At 39.1% G+C, this 18,811-nt stretch overlaps 1 protein-coding gene across 2 annotated transcripts; it reads left to right on the top strand.

The window, feature by feature from the left end:
- Positions 1-588: 588 nt before the first annotated feature.
- Positions 589-18,364, top strand: DDX18 (DEAD-box helicase 18). 2 transcript variants are annotated; one of them, XM_055262425.2, is made up of 14 exons: positions 589-814; positions 3,391-3,678; positions 5,664-5,807; positions 7,167-7,302; positions 7,656-7,756; positions 7,868-8,067; positions 8,153-8,267; positions 10,578-10,717; positions 10,948-11,109; positions 11,459-11,611; positions 12,268-12,381; positions 14,960-15,016; positions 15,299-15,476; positions 16,573-18,364. In XM_055262425.2, exons 1-14 carry the CDS (start codon positions 730-732, stop codon positions 16,713-16,715), a joined length of 2,016 nt encoding a protein of 671 aa, XP_055118400.1. In that variant the 5' UTR covers positions 589-729; the 3' UTR covers positions 16,716-18,364. The 2 variants fall into 2 exon arrangements, with proteins under 2 accessions (XP_055118400.1, XP_063487382.1); XM_063631312.1 differs by lacking the exons at positions 14,960-15,016; positions 15,299-15,476; positions 16,573-18,364 and adding an exon at positions 14,761-14,940 and having other exon boundaries at positions 638-814.
- The last annotated feature ends 447 nt before the right edge of the window (positions 18,365-18,811 follow it).

The following is an 18,811-nucleotide window of genomic DNA, read 5'->3' as shown; positions in this document are numbered from 1 at the left end:
GAGAGTGGCAAACAAGTTTGGAAATGCATATATATAATTTAGTTTTATTCAGTTTCCCAAATACAGTTGTCCCTCAGCATCCACAAGGGATTGAGTCCAGGACCCTCTATGGGTACCAATGTCTTAGGATACTCAAAACCCTTATATACGATAGTGTAATATTTGCATTTATTTTACACACAACTTCCAGTATACTTTAAATCATTTCTAAATGACTTATAATACCTTATACAACCTAAATGCTATGAAAGTAGTTATCACACTATATTTTTTAATTGGTTTTTTTTTAATGTTTTCAATGGGGGGTTGGTTGAATCCACAGACAGGGAACCCAGGTACAGGGAGGGCCTCCTCTAGTTCTGCACCCACAGAGGATAGGAACATAAAAATGCGGACTCCCTAAGGCCTCCTTCCCCTCCACGTTCTTTCTTCAGTCTTCCTCTAGGGGGAGCTCAAGTTAGCTTTAGCACAGCGTGAAACCAGTGCAGGGTCTGGCCTCCACTTCTCCAGGGGGCGCTGCAAAGATTTTGGTCGCCAAAGGTATCACGGTGCGCGCGTCTGGAAGCATTTCCCCGCCGGAGCATTTTCGTTCCGCCGAGTGCCCGCGTTCCTGTGACGCATTTCCGGTTGGCAGAGCTGCGCACGTGCGACCGGAAGGGAAGTAACGTCAGCCTGAGAACTGAGTAGCTGTACTGTGTGGCGCCTTATTCTAGGCACTTCTTGGACAGAATGTCTCACCTGCCGATGAAACTCCTGCGTAAGAAGATCGAGAAGCGGAATCTCAAATTGCGGCAGCGGAACCTGAAGTTGCAGGGTGAGATGCGTTGACTCGCGGTGGCTCAGGAGTCCCACGCGCGAGCCCTGGCGCGTTCGGGTGGCCGGGGGCCCAACTGCTCTGTATGACGGAGGCAGCTTCCCCTGCAGCGTGTGTGATTGGGGAAAGTGAAAAGGCAGCCTCCACTCGGGACCCGCCCACTCGTCGCGGGCTCCAGCGCTGCTCCTGACCTTTCTGAGCAATCAGTTTCTTCTTACAGCGTTAGAGCAGGAGGACTCCCCGTTCATTTCTAGGCTTGCAACTAACCCTGCCTTTTGCATTTCCACTTTACCCTTTGATTCCCTCACCACCTGCAAGTCGCACCTCACCTCATCCCTCATTTCCGATTATGCTACATGGAACATCTCATTTACACCCACTTTTCACATCTATTTAATTACCATATTTCTTTCCCCAAAAGCCCGTCTCGCTGTTTCCACAGAGCTTCTTTGATACTGTTGCCTTCCTCTACCCACTTCCACACGCTCTCGTAGCACTTTCTTACAAGAGCTTCTATGTATTTGTGTCCTGTACAGTGACCTAAATGAAAAGGATTTTACCTGAATGTCACCTTTCTTACTTACCTCATTTGCAGTCCCAGTGTCCCGACAGTGGGGCCACAGATCTTGAAGTAATTGTGTTAACCTAAGTCCAGGTTAAGATATAAACTCCCCGAGGGTAAGGTTGGAGGCACAGTGCCTTGCCCCAGTTGGTTTTCAACAGGCATTAATTGAAAAAAAAAAAAATTCTGCAGGAGGCAATACATTTGTGAATTTTAGGAATGTGTTTTGAAGTACTCTTATATTTCTAATTCCTATAGAATAATACTACAGCATCACTAACTACTTTTCAGTGCATATGTAAGTAAATTTGAACAAAAGATGGTGTTTTATCTTTTTCAGTAAACAAACAGGGAACCTTTGGTAAGGACATTCTCAGGTACAGTCATGCATCGCATAACAGGAGGGAGGATACATTGTGAGAAATGCGTCATTAGGGGCTTTTGTCGTTTGCAAACGTATAGTTACACAAACCTAAATCTACTGCACACCCAGGCTACATGGTATAGCGTGTTGCTCCTAAGCTGTCATCCTGTACAGCATGTTACTGTACTATACTGAGAGAATTGTAACGCAATGGTAAGTGTATGTATAGCTAAATATATCTACACATAGAAAAGGTACAGTAAAAAGACTATGACATGAGAGATTTAGAAAATGGTACATTTGTATAGAGTACTTACCATGAATGGAGTTTGCAGGACTAGAAGTTACCCTGAGCGAGTCAGTGAGTGGTGAGTGAATGTGAAGCCCTAGGACATTACTGTACACTATAGACTTTATAAACACTGTACACTTGGGCTACACTGTTTAGTTTTTTAATACTTTTATTCTTAGATTAACCTTAGCCTGCTGTAACTTTTACCTTATAAACTTGTTAAATTTTAACTTTTTGACTCTAATAACACTTAGCTTACAACACAAGCACGTTGTACATACAGCTGTACAAAAAGTTTCCTTATGTCCTTATTCTATGAGATTTTTGTTAAGTTTTTTTTTTCTTTTTAAGCTTTTTGTTAAAAATATAAAGACACAGACACATTCAGTATCACTGTCTTCCACTTCCACATCTTGTCCCACTGGAAGATCTTCAGGGGCAACAATAGGCATGGAGCTGTCATCTCCTATGATAACAGTGCCTTCTAAAATACCTCTCTCCCTGAGGCTCTTTTACAGTTGACTCTTATTTTTTTTAATAAGTAGAAGGAGTAAACTCTAAAATAATGATCAAAAGTATAGCAAATACATAAATAAGTAACAGTTTATTATCATGTATTATGTATTGTACATAATTATGTGTGCTGTACTTTATACGACTGGCCTTACAGTAGATTTGTTTACACTAGCATCACTACAAACATGAGTAATATGTTGCACTACGACATTGCAATAACTGATGGCACTAGGTGATGGGAATTTTTTAGCTCCGTTATAATCTTATGGAGCCACTGTAAATGTTGTCCTTAATTCACAGAAATGTCATTGTGCACGCATTACTGTATTTGTGTATGATAAATATTGGAGCAAATAAGTGGTCTTATCAACTGAATTTTCAACTCACTGCAGCCTAGAAGAGTTGGGGTTGAATGTTTTGAAGTGGTATGAAAAATAGTACTTGTGTGAATGAGTTGTAAATGTCTTTTTCAATATATCAGTTAATCATATGTTTATCAAATACTTATGTTTATTCTGTAACTGCCATTATCTGACCTCATCTGTTTAAATATTTGACCTCATTGAAGTTTTCCTGTCCTAGACTCCTTAAAGTCAGATGTACGGTCTTTTGAAGTTAATAAATCAATATAGCTTTCCCTTTTCCAGTATTTTTTCTTCAAGATAACTTACTTTCCCTATAAGGGAACACCATAAAATTATAAGTTGCTTTAATTACATGAAAGAGAAGAAAAGCTAAATAATTCGTGGCAGGAAGCCATGGAAGTTTTTATTTGGGATTTCAGTGTTTTTAAGTAAACTTGTCCTTCTTTGTCACAGTATATGTTCTGTTTATTTAAACAGGGGCCTCAAATCTGACCCTATCAGAAACTCAAAATGGAGATGTATCTGAAGAAACAATGGGAAGTAGAAAGGTTAAAAAATCAAAACAAAAGCCCATGAACGTGGGCTTATCAGAAACTCAAAATGGAGACGTGTCTCAAGAAGCAGTGGAAAATGTAAAAGTTAAAAAATCTCCCCAGAAATCCACTGTACTAACCAATGAAGAGGCAGCAATGCAGTCTCCCAATTCAGAATCCAAAAACAAAAAGAAGAAGAAAAAGAGAAAAATGGTGAATGATGCTGGGCCTGGTAGGTATTTATTATCTTTGAACTTCAGCCATTTAGTTTTTCACAGACGGTTCTTGTTCCTCTTTCTATTACTATTGTGTGCACATGACATATGAGAATTCTCTGTACTCATCAGTATATTAGAGATTAGCCTGGTAGCTAATGGAAACATTTTATTGGCAGAAGCGGGGAGTCCATTTCAACTTTTCTCAAAATATTGAGGAATATATTTTTAATTTCATTAACCTTGAAGAAAACCTCACTCTCAGAAAAGACTCTCCTTAGAGTTCTAGAAGTTTTCTCTTTTTAAGTTACCTTTTTTCCTGCTTGATTCTTCCCATTTTCCTTCCATAAATTCCTCCCTTTGAAAGGAGTATTAGTTACAAAGTATATAAAGTAGGAAACTTCTGAATAAATAGAACATTAATTTCCAAGTGCTAAGAATGGCAGGAGGAAAAGGAAGGAATATTTTTTGAAGATGATAGAATTTCAGTAAGCTCGGATGAAAGAATGGACATTTCAATTGAGATTTGTACAAGCAGAGATGTCAAGGTAGGATAAGATAGGGGTTAGCAAACTATCCCTCCTTCTACCTGTTTTTTTAAAAAAAAAGTTTTACTGGGTCATAGCATTGCCTCTTTGGTTGTGTTTATGGCAACGGAGATCATATGACCTGCAAAGCCTTAAATATTTACTGTCTGGCCCTTTACAGAAAGTTTGCCAGCCCCTGAGTTAGAACATCCCATTCATGTATTTTACCTGAAATAAGGGTTTTATTTAGAAAGGAGCTATGAACTTTTCCAGACATGCATTATGTCTTCATGATGCCTACACACAGAAGTAGTCATTGTAATCCTGTTCTGAAATTATTGCCTTCACAATTCTTGTTTTGAATATGCCCCAGGAAGTGTATTATTTCTGCTCTCAAGCATTGAATCACAATGCTGGGAGTTTTAACCTTATGGGTTTTTTGTTTTTGTTTTTTTTTTTTTTTTTTTTTTAATGAGATAGGGTCTCACTGTGTTGTCCGAGCTGGTCTTGAACTCGTGGGCTCAAGTGTTCTTCCCGCCTCGGCTTCCCAAAGTGCTGGGATTACAGGCAGAAGCCACCACACCCAGCCACCTTATGGGTACATTTTAAGAACTATTCCAGGGAAAACAAAATAAGCCATGGAGACCAGCTGAAGATATCTGGCTTTTGAACATGTAGGTCCTACAAAGTTGACTCTTTCCTGGAAGGGTGGCCGTCAGGTACAGGGAGGAGACCAGTACTGAGCTACAGAGAGTCCTGGGTTCTGGTCTAAGTCAGTTCTTTTCAAACATCACTAATTGCCGTATAGTTTTATATAAGCACAGCATGTGGTTAATCCATTTGACCCAGAGTCAGACATTGAAAAGAGAAGTGAGAGGTAGGTCTGAAAAGGTAGTTGGGGCCACATGAAAGTTGTGAATGTAGAAATGAGAAGTTGTGAATGTAGAAATGAGGGTGGGAGGAAGCCCTGCCTTTCCTCCCACCCTCATCCCTGATAGCCAAGGCACAGTCCAGTGTATGTCAGCCAGGCAAGTGGATTGTTGTCCTTCCTTTACAGTCTATCTCTAGTAACATGAAGAGCCTTTGATAGTAATTGGCGTGGGAGGAAAAATGACTACTTATAATGAGTTTTTAAGGATTATGTTATCAGGTATGCTTTCTTTCCCCTCATTGGAGTATGTGAAACTTATAATTGGTATGTTTATACTGTTCAGTTGAACTTTTAAAAGTTTTAAATGAGAAGGTATAATACATTAAGAAGCCTAAAAAGTTTTGTCACCAAGTCTGTCTGTACCCCGGGTTTTTAAATATAACCAATCATTTTTCACCAAACAGAATTCGTAACAAATTAATACAGAAGATATTTAGCTTTTGAAAATATACATCTTTACATCAGAGATCTTCTGTTTGTTGATCTCATTTGGAATTTTATTTTAAGGAAAAATTTTTTCGGGTTTTGTCTTTTAAAACCAAAGATACAAAAAAAGCAAAAACTGAAAACAAAGGACAATCTGAAGAAGAAAGTGCTGAGACTCCTAAAGAAACAGAAAATAATGTGGAGAAGCCAGATAATGATGAAGATGACAGTGAGGTGCCCAGCCTGCCCCTGGGACTGACAGGTAACGTCCAGGAAGTTTTCTAGATGTAGCTTCTTTAAAATGTGCCTCTCTTAGATGATTATAAGTTTGAAGGTTCGGTTGTGACTTTCAGTTTACCTGAAAAAAGTAACTATCAACAAGAAACTTTTTTTATGTCTTTCTGCTACTTTTTCTCTTTATCTTCTATTTTGTGGTGTTTTAGTTCTTTTTGGTCCCTATTTTTTTCCTTTTGTTCATTCCTGACACTAAGTATTTTATGTGCACACTAGCAGCTTCTAGGATTCCTTGGTTTGTCCTTTTCTAAGTCTCATTCTATGCTGTAATAGGAAAATCATTGGCCCTGTACCAGGTTAACCTCCTTTGGCCTTTGTTCCTTTATAAAGTTGAGTTTAGGCTAGAATTCACTGCTCCTAACCAGGTATGTCTAGGAGTTACTTGAGTTGTTTATTTGGTTTGGGTTGGTTGGTTTGTTAAAATGTTGAGGCCCAACCCTAGACCTGCTTAATCCAAATTGCAAACGTTTTGGTAGTAGCTCTCGAGCAGGGAAATTCGCCCCTCAAATAAGATGAGTAACTCATCCTGGTTTGCCCAGAGCTTTAACAGTTTTAGCACTGAAAGTTCTGAATCCCAGGAACCTCCTCTCTCCCTAGCTTAGTGAGAAGATTGGTCATCCTAAGCCTAGGAGACATTTTTGGTTCTCAGAGCTAGGAGCAGTCTGCTGGGATCTGGTGAGTAGAGGTCAGAGACACTGCATAATATCTTATAATGCATAGGATAGTGTTTCATAACAAAGAATTATTCAGCCCAAATGTCAGCAGTGCCGAGGTCAAGAGTGATTGGGCATGTGGAGTGTGGGGAACCCCCAGGTGATTTTGATGCCTTCTGCTGAACCACCACTGTACTACTTGATACGTAGGCTCAGCCTAACATTCTGTGGCTGTATCTGACTCTTCTGTGTCTTGTTGGAGTGAGATTAACAGGTTGTTTTTTTTTTAATTGACTTCACACTCAGTTTTTATTAATGCTCAGTGTTTTCACTCTTTATATCAGATTTCTTAAGCATTTCATTTATCTCTGGACTCTCATTGTTTTCCTTGTCTTGGTATTTTTATTTGATATAAATTCCTTGGTTATACCTCCTCTCCACCCCTGATTTCGTTATAGTATGGGCTCTGGACTATAACTCACACAGCCGTTAACAGTGGAGAAACTTGAAAGATATAGGGTCTTTTTCTTGATATTATCACATATGAATAATTAAGGTTTAGCGTTTTCTTACTGTGGGAAGCTTTTCTAAGCAAAGTAGATTTAGGCAACTGTAGCAATACTAACTTTTTTAAAAAAGATAAATTTGCTAATGATAAATTGTCTTCTGTTTAGGAGCTTTTGAGGATACTTCGTTTGCTTCTCTATGTAATCTTGTCAATGAAAACACTCTGAAGGCAATAAAAGAAATGGGTTTTACAAACATGACTGAAATTCAGCATAAAAGTATCAGACCACTTCTGGAAGGCAGGTATGATTAACACTGAAGCTTAGATATTGGCATCTATTTTTAGAACTAGTAGATTATAAAGAACATACCAGTTTATTCTGTTGATTTTGTACTATATGTTGGGTCATGTATCCAGCATACATTAAAGGCTTTAAGTTAATAACTGATGTTTGAAGGAAAGTGTTCAAAAGGTATTCACTTCTGTTGTAGCACACTTCTGACTTATGATTTCGGTATATAACCCAGGTGATCAATTTCAGCACTGTAGACATCTTCTTCTTCATGTTCTAGCCTTAGTGCCTAAAGTGTGTGTATGTAGTACATCGTAAATGAGTAAGCTAAATGTCTTTCTCCTTTCCCTTTTTAATATTTAGGGATCTTCTAGCAGCTGCAAAAACAGGCAGTGGTAAAACCCTGGCTTTTCTCATCCCTGCAGTTGAACTCATTGTTAAGTTAAGGTTCATGCCCAGGAATGGTAAGCTTTCATCTGCTTGTTTCTGCCATTATTTCATTAGAGGTTTATTGTAGCTGTTATGGACTTGGTGGTGACAACCACATTTAGACTTTTACCGTATATCATTTTTAGGAACAGGAGTCCTTATTCTCTCACCTACTAGAGAACTAGCCATGCAAACTTTTGGTGTTCTTAAGGAGCTAATGACTCACCACGTGCATACCTATGGCTTGATAATGGGTGGCAGTAACAGATCTGCTGAAGCACAGAAACTTGCTAATGGGATCAACATCATTGTGGCCACACCAGGCCGTCTGCTGGACCATATGCAGGTAAGAGATGTGGTGCTTGTCTCATTGTCTTGTATGAAACATAAACTGACAACTAATAGTTGTTCTTTGTCCTTTGTTTTGTTAGAATACCCCAGGGTTTATGTATAAAAACCTGCAGTGTCTGGTTATTGATGAAGCTGATCGTATCTTGGATGTGGGGTTTGAAGAGGAATTAAAGCAAATTATTAAACTTTTGCCAGGTAAGTAGGTAGCATCTGCATTTGGTTTGCAAAGTATCTGTTGGAGGTAGGGAAGAGTTGTTCCTATAGAAAAACTGTACTAAGGCCAGAACTTTGCCATAGCCAAGTGAGGCAGTTGTGCCAATTAACCTGAAAGGTAGTTTGGAATACAAGCATCAAATGTATTAATAACTTGATATAATAGTTTTCCTGTTTTGGAAGTTATAATGCATGTTAAACAGTCTTCACATAGGTCCTATCCTCCACCTCTTGCCCATTCTTACCTCATCTAACATCCCCCAAGTAGCCGTAGATTTGTTGCCTTACTTGTACATACCTTGGTTATAGTACTTGCAACATTATGAACTGGTTATAACTAAGACCATGGTTTCCTTCATTATATAATTTATTTTTAAATGCTTTATCAAAGTATAATTGACATAATTATATGTACATATTTATAATGTACAATTTGATGTTCTTTGATTTGTTTACCACTGTGACATCATCACTGCAATCAAGAAAATGAACATGTCCTTCACACTCAAAGGTTTCCTCCTGCCCCTTTTCAGTTTCTCCCTCCCACCCCTCGTTACACACATACCTCATCCCCAAGTGAGTATTGATCTGTTTTCTGTCACTAAATTAGGTTGCATTTTCTGGAAATAAAGTCGCTGTGAACAGTCATCTACAACTCTTTGTAGAGGCATATATATCTCCTTTTCTCTTAAGTAAACCTAGGAGTGTCCTAGTTGGTATATGTTTAATGTATGTTTAACTTCTTAAAAAACTGCCAGATATTTTCCAAAGCGGCTGTACCATTTAACATTCCTATGAGCAGTGTATGAAAGTTCCAGTTCCTCCTGTTAAGTCTTGACCATCAGGTAGTGTTAGCCCCAAGTTTGTTCTCTTTTAAAGTTGTGGTATTCTTGTCCTTTGCATTTCTATATAAATTTTAGAATTGGTTTGTCAGTTTCTCCCCCTTCCCTCCAAAAAAGTCTCGGATCTTGATTGAGATTTTATTGAATAGAGATTATTGGAGGAAGACAATATTGAGTCATGTAACCCATAATAACGTATATCTCCATGTATTCAATATTTTATTTCCCTATAATATTTAGAGGGGTTCGGGATACAGGTTTATTCACATCTTTTGTCAGATTAACCCTGAGTATTTCATTAAAATTTCAAATTCCAGTTGCTCGTTGCTTTAATATATACGTATATATACACACACATATTCACACATATATATATACACACACAGTTGAATTTTATATTTATCTTGTATTTGGCAAGACAGTTAATCTTGTACTGAATGATTATTCAGTATGACTTTCCAGATGAGTGTAGCCTTTTGGATTTTCTATATAGGCAATCATGTACAGATAAAGACAGTTTCACCTCTTTATTTAATTTTGTTTTCTTGCCTGATTGCCCTGGCCAGAACCTCCAGTATGATACTGAATAGAAGTGGTGAGGGCAGACATCCTTGTCTTTGTTCTGATCTTAGGAGAAAGCATTCAGTCTTTTACCATTAACTACATATGAAGTTAGCTGCAGATTTTATGTAGATGCCTTTTATCAGATTGAGGAAGATCGCTTCTGTTCCTAGTTTGCTGAGGATTTTTAATCAGAAATAGATGGTCAAATGTTTTTTTTCTGTCTGCTGAAATAATCATGTTTTTTCTTTAGTTAACATAGTGAATTTTATTGGTTGATTTTTCAAATGTTGAAACAACCTGCATTTCTAGAATAAACCTACCTAGTCATGATCCATTATCCTTTTTATATATTGCTGAATTCACTTTACTAAAATTCTATTTCGAATTTTGTATATGTGCTCACGAATTGTATTGGTCCATAGTTTTCTTGTCGTGTCATGTCAGGTTTTTGTAGAGTGTAATGACTGACTTCAAAGAATGAGTTGACATATAAGCCCTCTCTTTAATTTATTGGAGAGTTTGTGAATAATTGATGTTTCTTTCTTAAATGTTCAATAGAATTCACCAATGGAATCCATTTGGGCCTGGAATTTTCTTTACATGAAGGTTTTAACTAAAATTTCTTTAGTAGATGTAAGGCTATTTAAAGTTTTCCTATTTTCCTCAGTTGTTTGTCTTCGAAGGAGTTTGTCCATTTCATCTAAGTTCTCAAATTGATAGACCTAGTGTTTCATGATATACCATTTTTACCTTTTGTAATATTTGTAGAATCTGTAGAGACATCATCTCCCATTTCTGATATCTCTACCTAGAATATTTGTAGTTATGAGGCAATTGTAAAGATTCCCTAAGAGATTGGGGTTGTTTTTATATGTATCTGTTTCAGCACGTAGACAGACTATGCTCTTTTCTGCCACCCAAACTCGAAAAGTTGAAGACCTGGCAAGGATTTCTCTGAAAAAGGAGCCATTGTATGTTGGCGTTGATGATGATAAAGCTAATGCAACAGTGGATGGTCTTGAGCAGGTACTTTCTATCAATAACTGAAAACTGTAGGGATCTTACTTGGTGTTTTTATGTAATTGTTGGAAGATAATTCAGAAAGCAAATGGATTAATGAACTTTTAAAATGCTGTAGGTGAGGCATGACAGTTTACACACTATGTTTATCAGTGCTGTTGATCAAGTTACACAAGTTAGGAAATGGAAAATGTCCACTTGGTTCATTTGTATCTGTCTGCTTAAACGCTTTCTAGGGATATGTTGTTTGTCCTTCTGAAAAGAGATTCCTTCTGCTCTTTACATTCCTTAAGAAGAACCGAAAGAAGAAGCTTATGGTCTTCTTTTCATCTTGTATGTCTGTGAAATACCACTATGAGTTGCTGAACTACATTGATTTGCCCGTCTTGGCCATTCATGTAAGTGATGATGATGAGCTCATTGAAAACAGGGTATGCTTCTTAAGTCCTATAGATTGTAGGATTGGAGGTATTGCCCTCTCCTCCAAACATTGTTCTGAGTAGTTTGATCACCATTAGATGATGGATCCTGTGAGGAGAGTGCTGCTGGATGTGGAGGGGTATGAGGACTTCTGAAGAGTACAAGACACCATCCTCCTTGAGGGGCTTGCGAAACAGTTGGGGAAATAGGACATAGGCCAAGGGATGAGTTTGAAACAAAGTGGGATAACAGTTCCACAATTTGGGGGTTCTACTTCTAGTCTTCCTCAAGATTCCAGCTCTAATGGATGTTTTTATTTAATTCTAGGGAAAGCAAAAGCAAAACAAGCGTACAACCACATTCTTCCAGTTCTGCAACGCAGATTCAGGAACACTATTGTGTACGGATGTGGCAGCGAGAGGACTGGACATTCCTGAAGTCGACTGGATTGTTCAGTATGACCCTCCGGATGACCCTAAGGTAACTGGCATCTTTGGGGTATCTTCAGAATGACTCTGCATTAAAAGTTCACTTATTCTCCCAGTTCCCTGACAGCAACTGCATTCCACATTCAAAGTAAAGATTCCCTACTATACAGTGACTGCAGTATTTCTCTGGTATTGATAAGTATTTAAGCTTTTCAGGGCCCAAAGGAGCTGGGCAAGAGGATTGAGAAGTACCAGTGGGTCTTAAGTTATGAAAATGAGATCCTTGGAATGATCTCTTAAGAGCAGCAGATGCCTGAAGGAAATAAAATTGCATAAGGAGGTAGATAAGCTTCTATAGTGTATGTGGTAGAGTAAGCTTCATTGAGAAGTATTTTCAAGAAACAGTGGATTAAAGCTGTTTTGATGATGAAGCACATCTAATACTCATTTTATGAGATCACTGTTAATGCAAACATCATGTCCAGCCTTTTTTTTTTTTTTTTGACCTCAATCATTGGCCTATTGGGGGTGATGTGCACAGAGCGATTGCTGGCCCAACTTTGTGGGGATGTGGTGAAGGTATGTGTGGCCCAGCACCACGGGAGTACACCATCTCAGTACAGACATGCACATACCCAGGATGCAGACACGCAAATGGGCTCATGTGGAAGTCACTGTGTTAACTCAGGTTTTCTTTTCCTACCAAAGGAATATATTCATCGTGTGGGTAGAACAGCCAGAGGCCTAAATGGAAGAGGGCATGCCTTGCTCATTTTGCGCCCAGAAGAATTGGGTTTTCTTCGCTACTTGAAACAATCCAAGGTAAAGATCTGTACTTGGAGAAAGATTTCTCTTGGTGTAGGGATTGTTAGCAAGCAACATTTCTACATTTGTCATAGGAGTCTCGAGTCTGGCCAGTGCTGTTACAGCCATTCTTATGGCAGTTAAGCAAGTAAGGTTTTATGTACTTCTAGCCCAAGAAGTGAGCACAGAAGGAACTGCCCACATGGCTCGGCTTTGTAGCTCTGTTACCCGGCAACACCTCTGTGTCCCAGCCTCCCCTTTCCCATTCCCTCCAGCCCTCTTTGAAACCTTCTCCACTCCTTTGAAGCTCCCTCACACCTAGTCATCTCTGCTCCTGCTCCCCTTCTTTCCTCTTACCTCGTGTAAAGCAGTGGGGAATCCTCGTTCGCTCTACCCTCTGCTACCTCCACTGCCCTCTGTCTCCTATTCATCAACTCTTGGCCTACAGTCTCTTCTTTGCAGTGGCGCTTTACCATCTCAAATTTCTCACTGTAAAAAAGTAACTTCAACCTTAAACCTGTTCTTCTACCCCTGCCTGCAGGATAGCTACTATCTGTTGCCTTTCCTCAGTTGGCCTTATTGGAAAAATGGCTTATATTCTTGCCCGTTACCTCCCTCTCAGGCCCCAAACAACCAAATTTGGCTTTACCTTTCTATTGTTGCACCAGAACTGAATCCATCAGAACCCTAAGTGGCCTCTTTATTGCTAGGCTATGGGGATGCATATCAGGCCTTCTCCTCCCTGACATTTACATCCTTATTGGCCTATCTGGCATAGTCTTGCTGATAGGCTTCCTCTACCCTGTAACTATAGGCAGTTCCCTGAAATTGCTCTACAGCTTTTGCATGCTTTCTCCAGAATGCATGGTTTCAGCTAGCTCCTGTCTTTGCTGGGAAGCCATCTCTGATCTCCTGCCTCCTCCTTGTTCCCACAGCACAGGTGCTTATCAGGTTGACATTTCTTTTTTTTTTTTTTTTTTTTTTTTTTTTAATTTAAGTTCTAGGGTACTTGTGCACAATGTGCAGGTTTGTTACCTGTGTATACATGTGCCATGTTGGTGTGCTGCACCCATAAACTAGTCATTTACATTAGGTATATCTCCTAATGCAATTCCTCCCTACGGCCCAACCCCACGACAGGTCCCGGTGTGTGGTATTCCCCACCCTGTCTCCAAGTGTTCTTATTGTTCGATTCTCACCTATGAGTGAGAACATGCAGTGTTTGGTTTTCTCTCCTTGCGATAGTTTGCTGAGAATGATGGTTTCCAGCTTCATCTATGTCCCTACGAAGGACATGAACTCATCATTTTTTATGGCTGCATAGTCTTCCATGGTATATATGTGCCACATTTTCTTAATCCAGTCTATCACTGATGGACATTTGGGTTGGTTCCAAGTCTTTGCTATTGTGAATAGAGCTGCAGTAAACATACGTGTGCATGTGTCTTTATAGCAGCATGATTTATAGTCCTGTGGGTATATACCCAGTAATGGGATGGCTGGGTCAAATGGTGTTTCTAGTTCTAGATCCTTGAGGAATCGTCACACTGTCTTCCACAATGGTTGAAGTAGTTTACAGTCCCACCAACAGTGTAAAAGTGTTCCTGTTTCTCCACATCCTCTCCAGCACCTGTTGTTTCCTGACTTAATGATCGCCATTCTAACTGGTGTGAGATGGTATCTCATTGTGGTTTTGATTTGCATTTCTCTGATGGCCAGTGATGATGAGCATTTTTTCATGTGTCTGTTGGCTACATAAACGTCATCTTTTCCGAAGTGTCTGTTCATATCCTTCGCCCACTTTTTGATGCAGTTTTTTTATTTTTTCTTGTAAATTTGTTTAAGTTCTTTGTAGATTCTGGATATTAGCCATAGCCAAAATTGACAAATGGGATCTAATTAAACTAAAGAGCTTCTGCACAGCAAAAGAAACTACCATCAGAGTGAACAGGCAACCTACAGAATGGGAGAAAATTTTTGCAGTCTACCTATCTGACAAAGGGCTAATAACCAGAATCCACAGGTTAACATTTCATTACTCATCTTTCTCCCCCACAAGACGGCAAGCTTTCTGAGGGCAGAGACCAGGACTTAGGCACCTATTTTCTCTCTAGCACCTGGCACAGGCCTGTTGCTTTTCTAGTTATCTAATGAGTGAAAACTGGTGGCAGATCCATCCTGTAGGAGTTTGTGGCCATCCTGGCCTCCAGTGTCACAAGCCTCAATACACGACTTTGGAGTATTAGGACCCCTCTTCTGACATGGAGAAAAGGGGCTGATGGCCCTTCTGACTAGAAGCTTCAAGCTGATTCATGGTTCCAGATAGTCAGGATTATAGAGATTCTTGCAGAAAAGTGCTTTACTGACTCTATCCCTATCCAATTCCTTGCGTTTCAGAAAGAAAGAAGTGCAGATTGCCTAACTCAGCAGAGCAAAGATGAAACTCTCCCATCAACGTTCGGAGACTAGATAAAGCAGGTTTTCCTGTCTGTCCTGAGGGAATTTCATAGGCCAGTTCATCCTTCCCTGTCTTCATTACCCAATATCAGAATGCTGATCATCCTGGTTTACTAATCTTAATACTTTTAATTTCTAGGTTCCATTAAGTGAATTTGACTTTTCCTGGTCTAAAATTTCTGACATTCAGTCTCAGGTATGTGCTTTTTAAACGTTTGTGAGTAAGCAGGAATCTTGTCCCAGCACTCCCTTTGTAGTGATTCATTGGGCAATCACTGTCCTTTAAAGTCTACACTGTCATAAAGGGAGGATCAGGCTGTGTGGTGTATAAGGTTTCTTGCTATTCTAGTTACCACCACTCTGTGCCCTCTGTAAATGTTTTCCATGGAGTGGCTTTGCTCTAGGATATTTAAAATCTGGTGTTTGGAGGTTTTTGTTTGTTTTTGTTTATTAAAACCAGTGTTTCTTTCTATTTCAGCTTGAGAAATTGATTGAAAAGAATTACTTTCTTCATAAGTCAGCCCAGGAAGCATATAAGTCATACATACGAGCCTATGATTCCCATTCTCTGAAACAGATCTTTAATGTTAATAACTTAAATTTGCCTCAAGTTGCTCTGTCATTTGGTTTCAAGGTGCCTCCCTTCGTTGATCTGAGTATCCTTTTCTTTAATGAAGGAACAAAAGCTTGAGAGAGGGGCATTTTGGGCTTTGTAGTGGATTGGTATGTGTTCTGGCTCAGACTGGAGGCTCCAGTGTTCGCGCTGGTCAATGTCTGCTTGTCTGTGCTAGCACAGGACATAGAGGTTGGATGGGGTAAGCAGGGATTAATCATTAGGATGGGGTTACAGGGACAAGGCAGCTTATGCCTTGAGCCTTCAAAAGACAAAGAAATTTGACTGTCAAGGAGAGACAGAGACAGTTGTGTGTTCCAGGCAGAAACACAGGTAAAAAAGCAAAACTTCAGTGTTTGCTGAGGCTGCACTGTGCAGGGTACTTAAGTGAATGGGATGTTTTGAAGCTAAAGAGGATGGGACCTTTCAAGGAGTTTTAATCCTCTTAGAGCCCCTGAAGGATTTTATACAAGAATGTGGCAAGTTCAGCAAAAGAAAATAAAACTTAGATGTTGCTTAAAGATAGACGGCAGGAGTACCTCCAGTTGCTTCAGTTGTGATTTATACTTTGTGCCTTTCAGAAGAAGAAACTGAGCAGCTGAAATGAGGCCTGTGCTTCAGTGCCATGGGAGTAACTTCTGAGGGGACTAGAAGACCAAATTTTGGGTCATCATCCCCATTGTAAGCATTGAGTAAATGTCAGCTGAAATGAATATATGTCGAGTCTTGTGGAAGGAAGAGCAGCTCCTTCACTCAGGCATTCCTAAATCAATTCCGAAGAGAAATGATAGTCATTTGTTTTGACACAGGAGGTATTTTTTTAATGTGCTCCTATCAACTTCCTGATTGAACTCATAAATCCTTATTCACTGTCATGAATTTCATTGTGTGGAAGAAATAATTAATGTGACTATTACACACCGAAGTTTAAAATCATACCTGCTAATTTAAGTCCACAGTCACGTGGCCACTCCTAATTTTCTGGAAATTTATTGCGTAGGCTTATGTTCCCACATTTTCATTGCTGAGAATGGGGTTGTGGAGGAACAGTAGTGTTCATGCTGGGTTTTTTCTCTGTGTAGATGTTAGATTGGAGTTCATTATCTTTTTTGCTTGATTTCCTTAACGTTTGCCTCCAGACGTCAATAGTAATGAAGGCAAGCAGAAGAAGCGAGGAGGTGGTGGTGGATTTGGCTACCAGAAAACCAAGAAAGTTGAGAAGTCCAAAATCTTTAAACACATTAGCAAGAAGTCATCCGACAGCAGGCAGTTCTCTCACTGAAGACATGCCTTTCTTTCATCTTGAATAACTTTGTCCTAAAATGAATTTTTTTTCCCCTTGATTTAACAGAATTTTTGTAGACTTCAGAATTTGGACTTACCTAACAAGAGTATAAATTGACTTGGGTTGCAAGCACTGAGCACTGTTACTTCTATCAAGTCTCTCTTTTATTTCTGGGATGTAAAACAGGCTTTAATTTTCTTGGTTGCCCAAGGGCAGAGCAAGGAATATCTGGTGTTTCTTGTGATGATAATATTTTAATTTTAAATATCCCTCCCTCATACACACAAGTGTATGTTACCGTTTTAATATAATTCTTTTTGTACCTTTCCTTCTTGTTTTGTGAAGATTTTTGTGGCATGGATTGCTGTGCTCACTGCTGTAAAAGGTGACCTAGTGTACTGGGCAGCTGGTGGCAGTGCAGAAAAGAGTCTCAAGTTATTTTTTGTTTCTAGTTATTTCTTGGACCTTGACAGTGTCTAATGACTCCTCCTGAAAATGCTGCAGTATAAAAGAGCAAAGAGCTTTGGGAAATACCTAAGAAGCACCTTAAGATTAGGGTGGCATTGCTTTTATAGATTCTTGATTTTAAAGCAACAGGCGTTTCTCAGGTGTTTCGTTTTTTGGAGCAAAAACTATGGGTTGTAATTTGAATAAAGTGTCACTAAGCAGTTATAACGTTTGATGGCGGGGGGTAGGATGGAATTGAGATGTTCGAGCCTCATTTACATCAATAGAGGTGTAATGTACTGCATTTCTTCATTTGGTAACATAACAAAGACTTTAAAAACACCCATACAAAGAATGATGATGCTCCTCATTAAGATTTGTTTAATTCAAGGTGGTTTGGATTTGGTAGGCCTTTGCACTCTATAGAGTACTTAGAAGACAAGGGCAACTTTCTTGGAGTTAGAGCCAAGCCATCAGACAGTGCCCAGCACACATTAATGTTAGCTTCTTTCTGAGAAAAAAATACCTCTTCCAGGCCCTGAAACAAAAAATACATTTGCTGTGAAGATTGAAAATGAACAAAGTTAGAAAAAAACCAGCAAAATCAGTGATTTAGTCAGATGAGTTTTTTGTTGTAGGAGCACTTGATTTCTAGTGTGTTCTGTATAGTATATAACTACAAGATAGTACATTTTGTAGCAGTTCAAAGCCAAAGTTGCTAGCATCATTTTGCTGTTGTGCCAGTTAATCATAGGATCCCATTTAATAAGTGTGCTAACATCTAATGTAGAGAAAACTAGTAAAGAACATTCCAGTAGGAAAAGAAAAGAACAATCTTCCATTTCTGGGCTTGGCCACCATCACCCTGGTCGGACCTCTCCTGGGCTTCCAACCTTGACTGTTAAGCTCCTGGCTTAGCTTCTTGGGTTCCTAATTCCTGGTGTTTAATAACTCTCTCGGGGATCATGTTTTTCTGATTTTTTTTTTTTCAGAATAATGTTTTTAAAAGACAAAAAGGGAAGAATATTTAATTACTGAGCAGAAGTAAATACTGTTGGTATTTTGTACATAATCTAATTTTTATATGCATGTTCGTGCTTTTTAATTTTTTTATCAAAAATTAAGTCATCTACCTACTACTTGTGACCAGCTTGTTTCATAACATGTTATCTTCTTGTGTCATTAAATAATTACCTCAATGTTGTATTTCGTTTATGGATGCTTTGTTGACCCTTGTTTGGTCTGCCAGGATTTAGGTTCAAGATACCTGCCTGATTGTGCCAAACTGGCTGTCCCTATCTCAGTATGTCTTGTGCTCCTACTAGTCTTGAGATTGTTTACCTCTAGTATAAGTCAGTCTCTAGAGGTTTTGTGAGAAAAGCATATAAACAAAGTGGACAGGGTTGGCCCTGCTGTATGAGAACTTACTTCAGGTCCATTAGCAGCCTCATCCATGATCTCCATTACCTGTAGTCACAATAAGATACTTTGAGAGGCCACATTTACATGACTTTTATTACAGTATATTGTAATTGTTTTATGTTAATCTCAGTGTGCTAATTTATAAACTAAACTTTGTCACAGGTAATGTATAGGAAAGAACATAGGGTTCAGTGTTGTCCACAGTTTCAGACATCCACTGGGGG

The sequence above is a fragment of the Symphalangus syndactylus genome, chromosome 22, assembly GCF_028878055.3.
Source record: "Symphalangus syndactylus isolate Jambi chromosome 22, NHGRI_mSymSyn1-v2.1_pri, whole genome shotgun sequence".
NCBI lineage: Eukaryota > Metazoa > Chordata > Mammalia > Primates > Hylobatidae > Symphalangus > Symphalangus syndactylus.
The sequence above is the reverse complement of the archived record's forward strand: the minus strand, read 5'-3'. Positions and strand labels throughout refer to the sequence as shown.